Source organism: Miniopterus schreibersii (genome assembly GCF_964146895.1).
Source record: "Miniopterus schreibersii genome assembly, chromosome: 2".
Lineage (NCBI taxonomy): Eukaryota > Metazoa > Chordata > Mammalia > Chiroptera > Miniopteridae > Miniopterus > Miniopterus schreibersii.
Genome location: NC_138102.1, coordinates 179243062 through 179257628, shown reverse-complemented (window position 1 = coordinate 179257628; position 14567 = coordinate 179243062). Strand labels below are relative to the sequence as shown.

Genomic DNA, 14567 nt, shown 5'->3' with positions numbered 1-14567 from the left:
GCCTTAAAGCAGTCTTTCTCAATCATAATATGTAGGGAATGGATCTTGATTTTAAAATTATATATATTCCCAGAGTGGTTGTTAGGCACGAGAAAATCTGGTAATCCCTGTACTCAAGGAACTAGGTAAAAGATGAGTTTGTGGGTGTGGACGGCTGAGTGTAGTGGAAGTGGGTCCACATGCATGGGGTTAGGGGTTAGTGATCTTACTGTTTAGACTACAGCAGGAATAGATGTGTCCCTGGACTCCTTTCTTGGAATCAGTACTTTCCCTTCAAGTTTATATTTCAGTTGGTTGGATTTTTATTACTATAATCATTATCATATAATCATTAAATCTATTTTTGTGAAATTCCTTGAGATCCCAGCCATCAACTAAGTTACAGACAACCAAGTGAAGAATGAACTGTTGGAATTCAACTTGTACATAAAAATTGGAGACTACAGGAAACTTCATGTAGAGGTTTTTCCTCCCAGTTTCTAATTTACCCTCAGATTGCCCAACATCTTACGGTTCTGAGTATAATTTATGTTCACTGTGAGAGAGGAAACATTGATCTGACTTACTTTTGTCGTTACTCGATTTAAATACGTCGGTAAATTGAGAGTCTGGAATGAATTTCACTTTATGTCTAGTAAGTGCACCTTGTTTTCTTTGTACATATTTATTCCCATTTTATTTCTCTGGGTTTTCTCTCTTCTACATAGTTTTTAAAATTTATTTTTAATTGATTCTAGGTTATCTTAAATCCAGTTTTCTTACCTCTCTGCAATAACAGTTATATAGTGCTTTTTTTCCCTTTGATCGCAGATATGGGCAGAAATCACTGCTTTTAGTGCTAGAGCTGAGAAGAATGAGAGGCCTTTCCTTAGGTGCTGTCAGTGTAGAGCATTTGTAAACTTTTATACAAAGACAGGTAGAGTTGAAATCTGAGCCTACCTAAGCAAATCCCAGGGGAGAAAAGTGATATCATCATTAAAATGTTTAAAGGTAAAAATATTTCCTTTTTATATCTACAGCATTGGGAATATGATTAGTGACATTAGTGGTGGTGAACAGGTGAGAAGGCTCTCTACCTAAATAACAAAGTGATTCTTTTTTATGCTAGTGCGAATAAAATTAATGCTGATCTATTTCTGTTGGTGATCCATTCTGATCATAGATGTAATGGGAAGTGGGAAACTTTTAGGACTTGGAGCAAGTTCATTGGGAGCAGCACAATAGCTGACTAGGTATGTGGGATGCAGGATTACCAACCTGAAAATACTTGAATGAAGTTGAAAAATAAATGGGAAGATATGAACAAACAAAAATACTCTTCTCTCCTCAGTATTACATAGACTTTAATTATTATAGAAAAATGAAGGCAGTTACATTTTGGGCCATTCTTTCTATGTTCTGTAACACTTTATGCTTAACTTTATTTGCATCACAAATAACATTGATGTAATTATTAGTTTACGTGCCTTTCTCACCTTTTAAACTTGGCCCTCCAGAAGCAAAGTCTTATTTTTGTGTCTCCCTAAATGTCAGTAAATAATTGATTAAGTAATAATTGATTAAGTAATACTCAGAATAATTAAGTAGGATCAGAGGCTATGCTTAAGAAACAATAACAAAGCAGACCATTTACCCCAAGCAGTACATAGAGCAAAATATCATAAAGGGTAAGGAGAGGTTTCAAGTAAGTCTAGTTGACTGAAAAAAATGGCTAACTCAATTAGCAGAAATAAGAAGGCAGTAAATTTACTTTTTAGATATACAGAGTTTATAATAGTGGGATACTTAGGGTGGAAAGATCCAGTCTGAGTTGGGAATGTGCACCTGGAAGAATTGGAAGCAAGCAAAGAAACCTAATTAATTAGAATGGCTGGTACCATATTAATGAGTTTCACTTGCTCTCATTTAATCCTCACAACAATCTTCTGAAGTAAACAATCCTGTTTGCAGACAGAGAAACCGGCTGGAAAGGGTTAAGTAAGTGGTTTATCCATGTCTGATAAGAGGTGTAGTTTGGATTCAAACTTAGGCCTGTCTGTCAGGCTCATGCTCTTCTTTTTACTTTCGCTCCCATGAAAGCTTGGGAGAAAGGACCTGGTTAGACCTAAAAACTCCTGAGAAGCCACCCACGAGAGTTGAAGTTCTGAGGTGGCTGTGGGTGAGGAATAGACTGATAAAGGGGCTGAGACTTGGTCCTTGGGTTATACATTTTTTCTGTTAGATAGTAACAAATGTACTGCAATAGTATATTTGAATTTAGAATTAAAACATTTAGCATATTTCACATTGTACACCAAAAGACCATATACGATAATGTATCACCTCTGTTAGTTACTGCAGTTACTGCATGTGATTTAAAGGAAAAACACATTTGTGGCTGCCTTTGTGTTAGAACAGCGGGGTTGAGTCGTCCTATCAGAGACTGTGGCCTGCAAACTTAAGATACTACTTACTCTCTGGTCCTTTACAGAAGTGCTGACCCCTGCTTTCTGCCATACTTCTTTTCTAGGCCTGGCTCCATGGAGAACGATGGAGTCGATCCTATATGGCCAGCTAAGTTTTTCGTTCTACATGACTATTCTTGATAGAGGATGTAGCTTGGGGAAGGACAGTGATCCCTGCCATGGCAATCTAGCTGTGTTTGGGAAAGCACCGTCTGTGGGGAATATTGAGTTGTCTCGATTCACTGTGACACACAATTAGAGTTAGGGGTTGTGTATGACATGACTGGGGGGAAATTGGTTAAAGACCCCACTGGAGAAGCCACATGGAGTAGTGACTAGGAACACCGGCTTTAGAATTGGCTTGGATTTGAGTCTGCTTGTGCCAGTTACTAGCTGAGTGGTCTTTGATAAGATACTTAACCTTTTAAAATGTCAGTTTCCTTGCCTGTAAAAGAAAAAGAATGGGATATGTACTTGATAGGGTTCAAGAATTGAATGAATTTGTGTATATAAAGTGCTTAGTGTATTGCTAGATACATAATGAGCATTCATTGCATGTAAGCTGCTGATGCAGGTGAGAGCGTCTGGTGTTCAGGATGTATTTAGCAGGGACTGGTGAACCTCTGTGTCACCAATTCAGTACTCACACCTACTGCTCTAAACTGTACTGAAGTTTTGCATACTTGCAGCAACCTCCCCAATGTGACCGTTCACTCATTTCTAACTTTTGTTATGTGGTCTCAGTGCCTACCACAGTTGTGGACCCATGGTAGATGTTCAGTGAATCATTCATTTTCTCAGATGAGAGACACAAGCTGCTTTAGCCTGTGGTATTAAAAACAAAACATTTTCACACAAATACAGAGGTAAATTTTTGCCTAGAAATAATCATGTGAACTGTTATCATAGTTTGCTGAGAGCTACAGTACTTCTCTTCTGGACTTATAACTCTGGAATATGACCTGGAAATTTAATAGAAATCAGCAACCATTTAACATTTTTAATAATAATAATATATACTTGGGAAATTTTTCAGACATTGCAGAATGTATGAGATAAAATATGAAATCACTATCCCAATTTTATTCCCTTAGTATGTAAGTATAATGGTGGTTTTTGTTTAACAAAAATAAAAAACATTTCTGTAAATCTAACATTTCTGTAATCTACCAAGAATTGCTTCCTGACCTTCCTCCTTTTCTCTCTTGCATTTCTTTGAAATACATGGTGCTGAGGCTGCAGGTGGATCCTGCAGAGTGTTTTTACCTTCCCCTTCCCTTGTCCCCCACTGCTAGTCGAGGTGTTTTTTCAGTTGGCTGAGCTGGCTTTGTCAAGACTGCCCCTGTGGGAGGGTGACTACCCGCACCAGCGCGCTGGAGTGCCGGCCCAGCAGGGCTCGAGGACAGAGAGGAGAGGGCGAGGAGCCCAGGCAGAGCATTCGAAGTCCCCTTCGCCATGTTAGTCAGAGCTGGGGAAGAGTGTCTTTTAGCCTTCGCAGATTACTTAGGGGCCCCTCCCTGTGCCCTATAAGATTTATTTCTGCCTGGAGCTAGAATGTAGATCTGTGGAGACCTTCGGTGCTCTCACTCCCTTTCATTCACTAGTCCGCCTGAATTTGAACGCTCTCTTTCATACCTGCCTTCAGGCAGGAAATCCTGCGAGGGCTTCTGAAGCATCCTGCGTGATGTGGGTGGGTGGGTGGGTAGGCAGATCCATAGAGATACAGCACCGAATAATTTGAAGGAGAGGAAGAGAATTATTTTATTTTCCTAAGAACTAAACAATGGGAAGATTTTTCTGTAAAGCAAACCTTAGTACCATGTAGAAATGATTCTCGGGCACTGGGGACTGCTGAATTTTGATGCTGTATAACTTTAAAATGAAAGACTAATGAATCTTTATCTCTAGGGAATGTCACTATCATTTTCTTAAGGACAGTACAATAATTCAGTGCTTCAGCATATTGGCTTCCTCTTATTGATTACATTTTTCTTTTCATTCTCTTTTATATTAAAAATACTTTGTAGACTTTATTACAAAAGTAATATATGCTTATTATTAGGAGTACAAGGGAACTTGAGGATTTCGGATAGATATGTTTACTATTTTGATTGTGGTGATGACTTCATGTGTGTGCATATGAAGTATGTACATATATGTCAAACTGACTAAATTGTAACTATAAATAGATGCAGTTTATTACACCTCAATAAAATTTTTTAATTTTTTTTATTTATGACTAAAAATTCGACTTATTTTGCTGTTAATATGCATTTCTATTTGTTAGTGAGATTGTGCATGTTTATCAGCCATTTGTATTTCATCTTCTGTGAATAATTCCATTTGCCTCTTTTTCTGTTGTGTTTCTTATCAATTTATGTAACTTACTCTTGCATTATGATGGTAGGACCCATTGTCTTTCCCACCTGTTGAACGCCCTCTGTGGCTTTACTTTGACTTTGCCGCCCCTTTCTGTCCCTTCCTGTTGTCCTCCCTGCAGCGCTCCCTCTTCTGTTCTTCCTGACTCATAGCCAAATCTGTCCTTTTTTTTCCTTTCTGGTTTTTAGGTTTCCTGTTTCACTTTAAAATTCTCCAGACTCCAGTTATACTCCCAAGATTTTTTTGTATTTTTACAGTTTTAGTTGTTATATTAGACTTTATTCCTCTGGAACATTTTTGGTATGGACTATAAGCTGAGGGGCTCATTTTATTTTCTTTCTGGTAGGTACCCAACTTTTACAAATACTGTGTGATAAACCATTCCTCCACCCCACCCCCAACTGAATTGAAATGCCACCTTTATCTTCTATTAAGTTTCCATATAAACTGGACTCTTTTTTAGGATTATCATTGTTCCATTCATCCCTTTGTAAATCTTACTGTTTAGTCCCAGTAGTTTCGTGGCAAGCTTTAATACACGATAGAGTATGTCCCACTTCATAGTTTGTCTTTCCAAACTTTCCTAGTGGGTTTTCATATACACATTGGAAAAGTATTTAGTCCTGTTTCCTTTCCCAGACACATTTGCTTCTGATTGGAAATGACATTAGGCATACATTTATTTTGAGAAGGATTAACATTATTAAGTTTTCCTCCAGAAACAAAATGTATCTTTCTATTTATTTATATCTTGTTTTATATTATATAGTGTATGTTTTCTATTATAATATAAATTTTGTTACTCTTTTGAGTAACTGGTTACTGCTAGTTTTAAAACAGTTATGTATAAATCTGATATATATATTTAAATATGTCTTTATTGATTTCAGAGAGAAGAAGGGAGAGGGAGATAGAGAGAGACAGAAAAATCAATGATGAGAGAGTCATTGATTGGCTGCCTCCTGCACGCCCCCTTCTGGGGATCAAGCCTGCAACCTGAGCATGTGCCCTGACCAGCTCTCCTGGATCATAGGTCGATGCTCAACCACTGGGCCACACTGGCCAGGTTAAATCTGATATTTTTAATATTAGGTCTACTAGTCTGTAGTTAGTTCTTTTGACTTTTCTAAGTACATAGCCATATTTGCAAGGATAACTTGTCTCTTTTTCTTATTTGTATCTCCATTTCATTTTTTATTGACTTATTGTATGCATTAGTATTAATAGTGATGGGTGTAATTATCTTCTGATTTTTAAAAGTAATGACAAGTATTTCACAATTTAGCAGATGGTTGCTGATGGCTTTTATTGTCTACTTTTTTTGTTATAATTAACATATTTACCAAGAGTTCAGTTTAATGAATTTTAATAATTTGATACCACCATCCATAATAAAATACATAACATTTCCATCATTCTAGAATGTTCTACAGTACCAGATTTCCATCAACTACTGCCACCCCCCAAAAAACTACTTTCTCATTCCTGTTACCACAGATTAGTTTTTTCTGTTCTTGCTATTCTTACCCTCCGCATGAATGGAATTACACAGTATGTATTTTTTGTGTCTGCTTTCTTTCATTAAGTGCAGTGTTAAGATTCATCCACGTTGTCATTTAGTTTATGCCTCCCTTCTTTTTGCTCTGTAGCATTCCATTTTATGAACAGACCACAATTAGTTTATCTGTTTTCCTGTTGACTTCAGCAGTCAGTCTCAGATTGGAGCTTCCACAGACAGTCTTGTGCAAGTGTTTTGTACACATATGCTTTTACTCCTTTGGGGTATATATAGGCAGTATTTTTAATTTAAAAAAATTTTTTATTCTTGATGTTTTATTTTATTTTTTAAATTTATCTTTATTGTTGAAAGTATTACAGATGTCCGCCCGCCGCCCCCCCCCCCCATTGATTCCCTGGTAGTATTTTAACTTTATAAAAAAGTAAAACTGCAAAACAGTCCTATAAAGTGGATACGCCATTTTACACTTTTATAAGCAATGTATGAAAGTTCTTATCCTTGTCAACATTTGGTGTTTTGTGTGTTTTAGCCATTCTAGTGTAAAATGGTATCTCATTTGATTTTAATTTCATGTCCCTGATACATGTGGTTGTTGAGCCTTCCATCCATGTATTTTCTCCCCATTGGTATATCTTTTTGTGGGAAGTTGTTTGTTATAGTCATTAGCCCATTTTTAAAGAAATGCTTTTCCTTCATTATAATTTGTAACAGTTCTTACAGACTCTGGATACCTGTTCTTTGTCAGATGTATGTGTTGTGGATACTGTCTCTCAGTCTCTGTCTTGTCTTTTTATTATCTTAATGGTGTCTTTCAAAGAGCAGGTTTTTAATTATTATGAAGTCCAGTTTATCAACCTTTTCTTTAATAGTTCTTATTGTTGGTGTCCCAAGAATTCTTTGTTTATTATGAAGTTGTGAAGATTTTCCTTTCTTTTCCCCTAAAAGTTTTATAGTTTTAGCTCTTACATTTAGGTCTGTTAACTTTTGCATGTATGGGATGAGAGTTGAGGTTTATTTTATTTCCATTGGGTATTGAATTTTTCATTTTTCAAGAAAGGTTTTCTTTCCCCCATGGAGTTGATTTGATGCCTTAATACTAACTGTACATGCATGTGTCTGTCTCTGGTTTCTTTTCTTTCTCATTCACCTATTTGTCTGTCTTTAAGCCAGTACCACACTGTTTTGATTACCGTAGCTTTATAAGTCTGAAATCAGGTAGTATAAGTCCTTCAGTTTTTGTTATTTTTTCAAAATTGTTTTCACTCTTCTAGGTCCTTTGTATTTCCATATAAATTTTAATAATAGCTTGTCAATTTCTGTAAAAATACACACTGAGTTTATGGTTGGATCTGTGGAGTTTTGGGTGCATGATCATCTTAAGAATATCAAGCTTCCCAATTCATGATCACGTATTTCTCATTTATAATAGCCTTTGTAGTTTTTTTCTGTTTTATTATATGCAGAATAGCTGATTGTAGTAATGATGGTTGACTCTTTAAAAATAGTGTGAGATCTTTCTGTAGCTTTCTTTGAATGCGTTTTGTTTGAGAGAGTATGCGTTTTAATGGCCGTCAAGTAAGTGTTATATTTTACCTGAGCAGTGAGGGAGTATTCAGAGAATTTGATATACTTACCTTAAAAATAATTATGTAATGAGAACGTAAAGTCACTTTTTCTCCTTATTTTCTCTCTCCCACTGTTTCTTATAGGGTAACCAGGAGCCAACAACAACTCCTGACGCAATGGTTCAGCCTTTTACTACCATCCCGTTTCCACCTCCTCCACAGAACGGAATTCCCACAGAATACGGAGTGCCACACACTCAGGACTATGCCGGCCAGACCAGTGAACACAACCTGACACTCTACGGAAGTACGCAGGCCCACGGGGAGCAGAGTAGCAACTCACCCAGCGCACAAAATGGATCTCTGACGGTATGTGAATTCTCAGGTGGAAAATGGAAGGGTGCGTGTCATCTGTGAAATCTTACCTTGATCGGCCTACCAGAAACCCTTTGAGTTAACTTAGCATTTACATTACACTACATTGCATTATGTCCTTTCGGTTCTATTCCAAGCATTGTAATTAGAAGATGAGGCTTTAACCTTCATCCTCACAGCCCTGCCCCTGCCCAGGAGCTTGTAGACTAGAGGTGGAGCAGACAGTTTAACAAGGTAAGTGTGCTGGTGAGACTAAACTTAGGGGGATGCTGCTGTTTTTATCTAGTTGCTCAAGCAAAACCTGTGAGTCATTCTTTATTTCTTTTTTTCCTTCATCTCTACATCTTACCCATTAGCAAGTCCTGGCAACCGTAACCTGAAAATATTTTCTTACTTCAACCTCTTCTCTGTCTTAACACTACAGCTGGATAGTGTTACATGACTAAGAGCTCAGCTCTTCTGCCAGATTTCCTGGGTTTGGGTCCTAATGTGGCCCCCACTTAGCAGTATGACCTTGGGCCAGTTATTTAATCTCTTTCTGCCTTGGTTTGCTCATCTGTAAAATGAAGACAGTAGTTCTTACATCAAGTGGCTGTTAGGTGGTTTTAAAGAGTCTAGTTCGTGTAAGGTGTTTATCATCGTCGTCACTACTCTAATTCAGACCTCAGCCCTTATTTCCTGTGTTGCTGCCACCATTCTCCACATAGCAGCCAAGATAGGTTTAAAAAAAACCAATGCAAATAACTCTATTGTTCTGCTTATGTTCCCCAACATGCTCAGAATAAAATCCAAACTCTCTACTTGCTTTACTAATCCCTGGCCCCAGTCTCTTTGACCTTACTTCTTACTACTAACTTGCTAAAGTAAAGGAAATGTCTTAAATTAGCAGTAGGTATGTATCGCATATATATTATTCTACAGGAAATCATACAGTCTTTGGGATTGTATGATATATTTCCCAAAGGTAAAAATTTTCTATGCTCTATATAGAAATATCTAGCTAGAGTTTTTATATTCTTTTGCCTTTCCTCTATCAGATTATCCAGCCGTTAATACATATGATAAGATTCACATGTGTGTGTTTTCTGTAATTTGCCTTGACTTAAACTTTGGAATGGATTTAATTTATTTGCCTGGACTTAAGCTACTCTATGGTATGCAGCCACTAATGTTTCTGCTTAGTGATTTTCACTCTCATTTTTTACTTTTAAGCCTCGCTAGAAGTTACCTCTGTGTCTCCATAGCTTAGTGGTCAGCCAGTCATCTGGGCAGAGGTTGTGCTTAAGCATCTGGAGCTTGTAAAACTTTCACCATCTGTTTGTGGGTTGTGAAGCACATTAAGAGTTCAGCCAATTCTCAAGTTTGCCTTGGATTTTTCTTTCTCTTCGACCTTCTTGTATCTCCCCTTCATCTGTGTAGATTCATAGTCAGTGAGGAAAGTGAGAAGAGCGTATCCAGCTCTTCTGTAATTGTCTCATTTCCAGGGGCTCCCCTTTAGATTTCTGGCTGGCCCACCACTCACCCCAATTAGACCACAACCTCAAGCAAGAAAAACTGTATTTCCCGTTAGGTTTCTACTCAATTTCCCACTTTTAGCCTACAAAGCTGTATGTTTTCTACTGTCTCCCTCCTCCAGATGCCCCAGGCTGAGTCTACTGGTTTTCATGGCTCCAGCCCTGTGCTGATCAAACCAAGTTCTCCCCAGCATTGCTGAGGGATTAGAGGTGGGGCTAGTGGGTTGGAATAGCCCCAGGCAGTAAGTTTGTAGACTCCTGCTGGCCTTACTCTAAGCTCTAGCAATTTTTCAAGAAATTTCTCTGTTTATTATTTGCCTTTGATTGATTTCCAGAACCCTGCCATGACAGTGGGACAGTTTTGTCCAGTATTCTTACTGTTGTCCTCTTTTGAGGAGAGGATTCCCTGACCTGCTCATGCCATCATAGCCAGAAGCCCTTTCCCTGAGTCATTGTGTAAGAGTTGACAGGTCTCACTGCACCTCCTGGCCATTGCCCATTTCTCTACCTTTTTCCTCAGTGCCACCGTTTCCCATTGTTCCAGGCTTCCAGATGGTAGGTTTCTGACAGTTTGAAAGGCGAGCTCTGTTCCTTAATATAAGTCTATACAGTTAAGACAACAATTTGCTATACAGTTTGGTATTTATTGGCCAATTTGAATTCCTAAAGAAATATTGAAATAATATTAGGAATCCACATGACACTTTAATGTTTAGATGCTGAATTTATTGGTGCTGAGGAGAAAATGGAAAGTCCCCTTCAAGTTGTGTCTACAAACAGAGATAGCACAGGTTTTATAATTTGGGAAGTTGCTAACAATAAAATAATAAATTATTAGGGAACTCTGTTGAAGATACTTGTTATATTTTTAAGTGTTCATTTTAAACATGAGTGTGGATTTGCTGCTCTTAAGCCATTTGCCTTTGGGAGTTGTATATGTGTGTGTTCTTGGGGGATGTGTGTATATAGAGATTGAGCAGTAGAGTAGTGAGTGTATCATAAAATCTAGATTTGACAACATTATAGATTATTCTGTTAAACTTTTACTATCTAATCATATGTTTCTTAAAATGGGTCTGGTGATTACTCTGGCCAATTAAATTCAAAAGGTAGACAGGAGCCCTAGCCGGTTTGGCTCAGTGGCTAGAGAGTTGGCCCGTGGATTGAAGGGTCTCCAGCTCCATCCCTGGCCTGGGTCAGGGTGTGTGCAAGAGGCAACCAATCAATGTGTGAGAATTGATGTGTGTCTCTCACATTGATGCCCCTTTATCTTTCTGTCTCCCCCGCCTTTCCACTCTGCCTGAAGAGCAATGGGGGGGAAAGGTAGATAGGAAGCATTGTTATTTATAAATAAATGATACCTTAAGTTTGCATAACACTTTTTAGTTTAAAATTTGTTTCCACAAACAGTATTTTATTGTGGTTCATAAAATAGCCCTTTGTGGTTTGTTAAGGTATTTACAGTTCAGAATTCAAAGTCCATACCTTCCTCTCCAACACTCTGCTCCCCATCTCCGGTTCCACAGCAGAAGACAGTGTAGCTGTGCATCGGTCCTCTTAGCAGGCACTTGCCTCTGTTCCCACTCAGCCCATGTCAGCTCTGCTGGAAGCCTTGCTTGACGTGCCGAGTGAAGCCAGATTGGTGAATCCTTCATTGAGGCTCAAGTGTCCAGTTTTTGTGGTACTTATAAGGTGTGATTATTCTGTACTTTTGTCTCCCTAATTAAACTGTAAGCCTTTAAAGAAAAATTTATTTTTGTTCATCTTTGCATTCACTGACTTATCACAGTGCCTGGCCCTTAATAGTTACTCAGTAAATTTTTGGTGGGGAATGAAAGAAGATACAGGTGTGCCAGGGGAGATCAGAGGAGAGAGAATCGAGGGCTTCTTGGTGGAGATCGTGTTGATCTGGGCCTTGTATTGAAAGTGACTAGAATTTGAGCATGCACAGGTGGTGGTGAGAAGAATAGAAAAGTCATTTCTCAACGTAGAGTTGGAGGGATGGGAAAAATCAAGATGTCTTTGAATGAAAGCGTGGGTTTCCATTTGGCTAAAGCTTTGGGTGTTGGTACATACCAATGGGAAATAAGCCGGGAGAAGGGTCCCTGAGTACAGATTGGGAAGAGTATTTGAATACCTGACTGAGAAATGACTTTATTGAAGGTTTTGAGCAGGGAAATGGAAGTGAGCAGAATTGTACTTCCAAAAGATGAATCTGTTGTATATACAAGATGAGTGGAGAAGCCATGAGACTGGTAGGAAAGAGTCTTAGGCTTGGAATTGATAATGAGGTTCTGGACTAGGGGGTTGCAGTGGTTATGTTGAGGAGGGATGAATTAAAGAAGTTATGAAGGTAGACTATACAGGATTTGACAGCTGATTGGATGAGTAAAGTAAGGTTGGCGTCAAAGATTGTGTGATCCTTATGCAATAACTATCTTGAATAAATCACTGTACCTCCCAAGTTTCCATTTCCTATCAAATTAAGTTAATAATGACAGTATTGTAGTGGGAATAAATTATAAATGCTTTGTGAAAATTACTTGTTTAAATAGTTCTTTAAGATAATTGCTTTTAACCATCTTTTTAAATCATTTGTCCTGATCGAAGTCACTTACAAGTGCTTTTTGTTATTGCAAGCTGCTGCTGTGTTTTAATACTAACCTTGTTCATGTTGGTTAGCCCCATCTTATTGATGGGGAGAACAGAAGAAGGGACTTCTCATACAAAAATGAGAAATAAGCAGTGAAACCTGGAATTTTGTCTCTGAAATATATTTTAGAAATTGATTTTAACATTGTACTCTTAAGATGAGAGCTTGTTTTGATAGTCAGTTGGTCTCATACTGAGCATTTGCAAAGGAGAGCAGTCAGGGGCTCCCACCTGGGTCTGCAAAGGCTTGGTGACCCCTGAGCCTGCCTACAGAGAAGAAAGGGTGGCAGTTCCCATGCATTTAGATGTCTTTCCAAGTGCAGCAGGCACGAAGAAGCAGAGTATTTGAAGTGAACAGGCTTTGGTGAATAATCTTCGGATATGAGGTTTATATTTGTATACATACTCTTCCTACTTAGTAGATTATACATTTCTTGAGGGCAGGAACCATTGTCATCTTCTTATTGCTCCCATTGAGATGTAATGGATGTTCATTCTTGGCCTTTCGAGTTCACCTCTAAATAAAGGGGGCTCAGACCCCATATTGTCCTCCATCCTCCGTTTCTTCCCCACACCCTTTCTTTGGAATTACCCACTGACTCCCTTGTGGATGTAGACCCACTAAAACATAGCCAAGAAGTTATACCCTTTGCCAGTGGGCCCATTTGCCCAAATGAGGACTTCTGGAACATAATGGAAAAAATGGGGCCCAAATCTTCCTATCACATTATGTATCATTGGGCCATATTACCTTCAGCCTGCAACAGAGGGATTGTCATTAGCACGTTTTCCTTGAGGCTAGAGTTAGAGGCCTGGGATGACAAGGGAATTCATTCAACCACCACCTGCTTTTCCAGGAGAGACCCTCATTTCCCCCCAAAGTAATAAAAGGTAGAGAATGTTGAGCACACACAAACTGTCTACACTTGTTATCAATTTTCCCTTAAAAATAATTACTTGTACCCTATAGCTCTGGAGTTTTGGTGCCTATAAGCAGCTTGGCAGTTTCAAAGCTGGATCCGTGAGGAAACTATAGCCTGATCTGAAAATGCAAGAGTTGCTACAGAAAAACACACTCAGAGCCAGGCATGGATATTTTTGAATAGAGAAACTTGCCCTTTGGTTCATGTGAGACTCAAAACACCCTTTCAACACATTGTTAATATTGTTAACTTCATGATTATTGCTTCTTCTCCTTTGCTTGCCTTCGCTTATATACTCCCCCTCACCAAAAGAAACTAAAACTGAAAAGTACTAGGAAGGATAATACTGGGCCCCACCGACCCTTATCCCTCCTCCATGTTGGGGCAAGGATGCAGCAGCACTGATGATTGACTTGGGAGCATGGTTTTTCTTACCCTGTCTGCAAGAGGTGTACATTTTCCATAAGTATTTTTAATACTGTCCTTTGAAGTCAGTAAACTATGATTAGAATCACTGAATTTTAAAACTAAAATGAATTTTAGAAATTATCTTTTGCCTTCCTTGTGCTCATAACAGAGCTAGAACTCAGGAATTGCTGTCAGTCAAGGTTTTTTCCCCTTCCCCATGCAAATTATAAAAAACCAAAGGCCTCTGTAGGTTTTATCTTCTTAGCTTCCATTTACTCTTCAACTTTAAACCTAAGAACTCCAGCTAGAACATAATGATTTCGTTCATTCTAAAATTAAAATGTGTATTAAAATATTAAAGAATCATTCAGGTAAGTATAAAGTTTTTTAAATTTGAGGTGATCTTCTATCTATGTTTCATAATTTTTATCTAATTCTCACTCCTGATTTAAAAAAATAAGTGACTGGCTATGACATTTGTTTAACAGTGTGATACTGGTTTTCGTTTCACTGTATGATAGGGATAATCAGTATGTACTACATATACAAATGATGCCTTTTGTCATTCCTTTTTATAGCACTATGGCCCACAGAAAAAAGTAGAGCTAGACGTTTTCTTTAGAAAATTGAATTACTAGTTTATTGAAAACACTGTTAGCTTACATTTAAATGCCCAGACTGGACTAGATTCTCGGAATTTGGCTGTCATAGCAGTATTCAGATACACAGAAGAAATGCTTAGGCATTTCTCTTTAAAATAACTATGTCTAAGAGTAATCTCCCTCAAT

At 38.1% G+C, this 14567-nt stretch overlaps 1 protein-coding gene across 20 annotated transcripts in view; it reads left to right on the top strand.

The window, feature by feature from the left end:
• RBFOX2 (RNA binding fox-1 homolog 2) overlaps window positions 1-14567 on the top strand; it is a 249203-nt gene that overhangs the window by 187907 nt on the left and 46729 nt on the right. For all 20 annotated transcript variants that reach the window (XM_081129945.1, XM_081129941.1, XM_081129943.1 and 17 more), the window contains one exon: window positions 8052-8276. In XM_081129945.1, the coding sequence (XP_080986071.1) occupies window positions 8052-8276 (225 nt within the window). The remainder of the gene's footprint in view (window positions 1-8051; window positions 8277-14567) is intronic.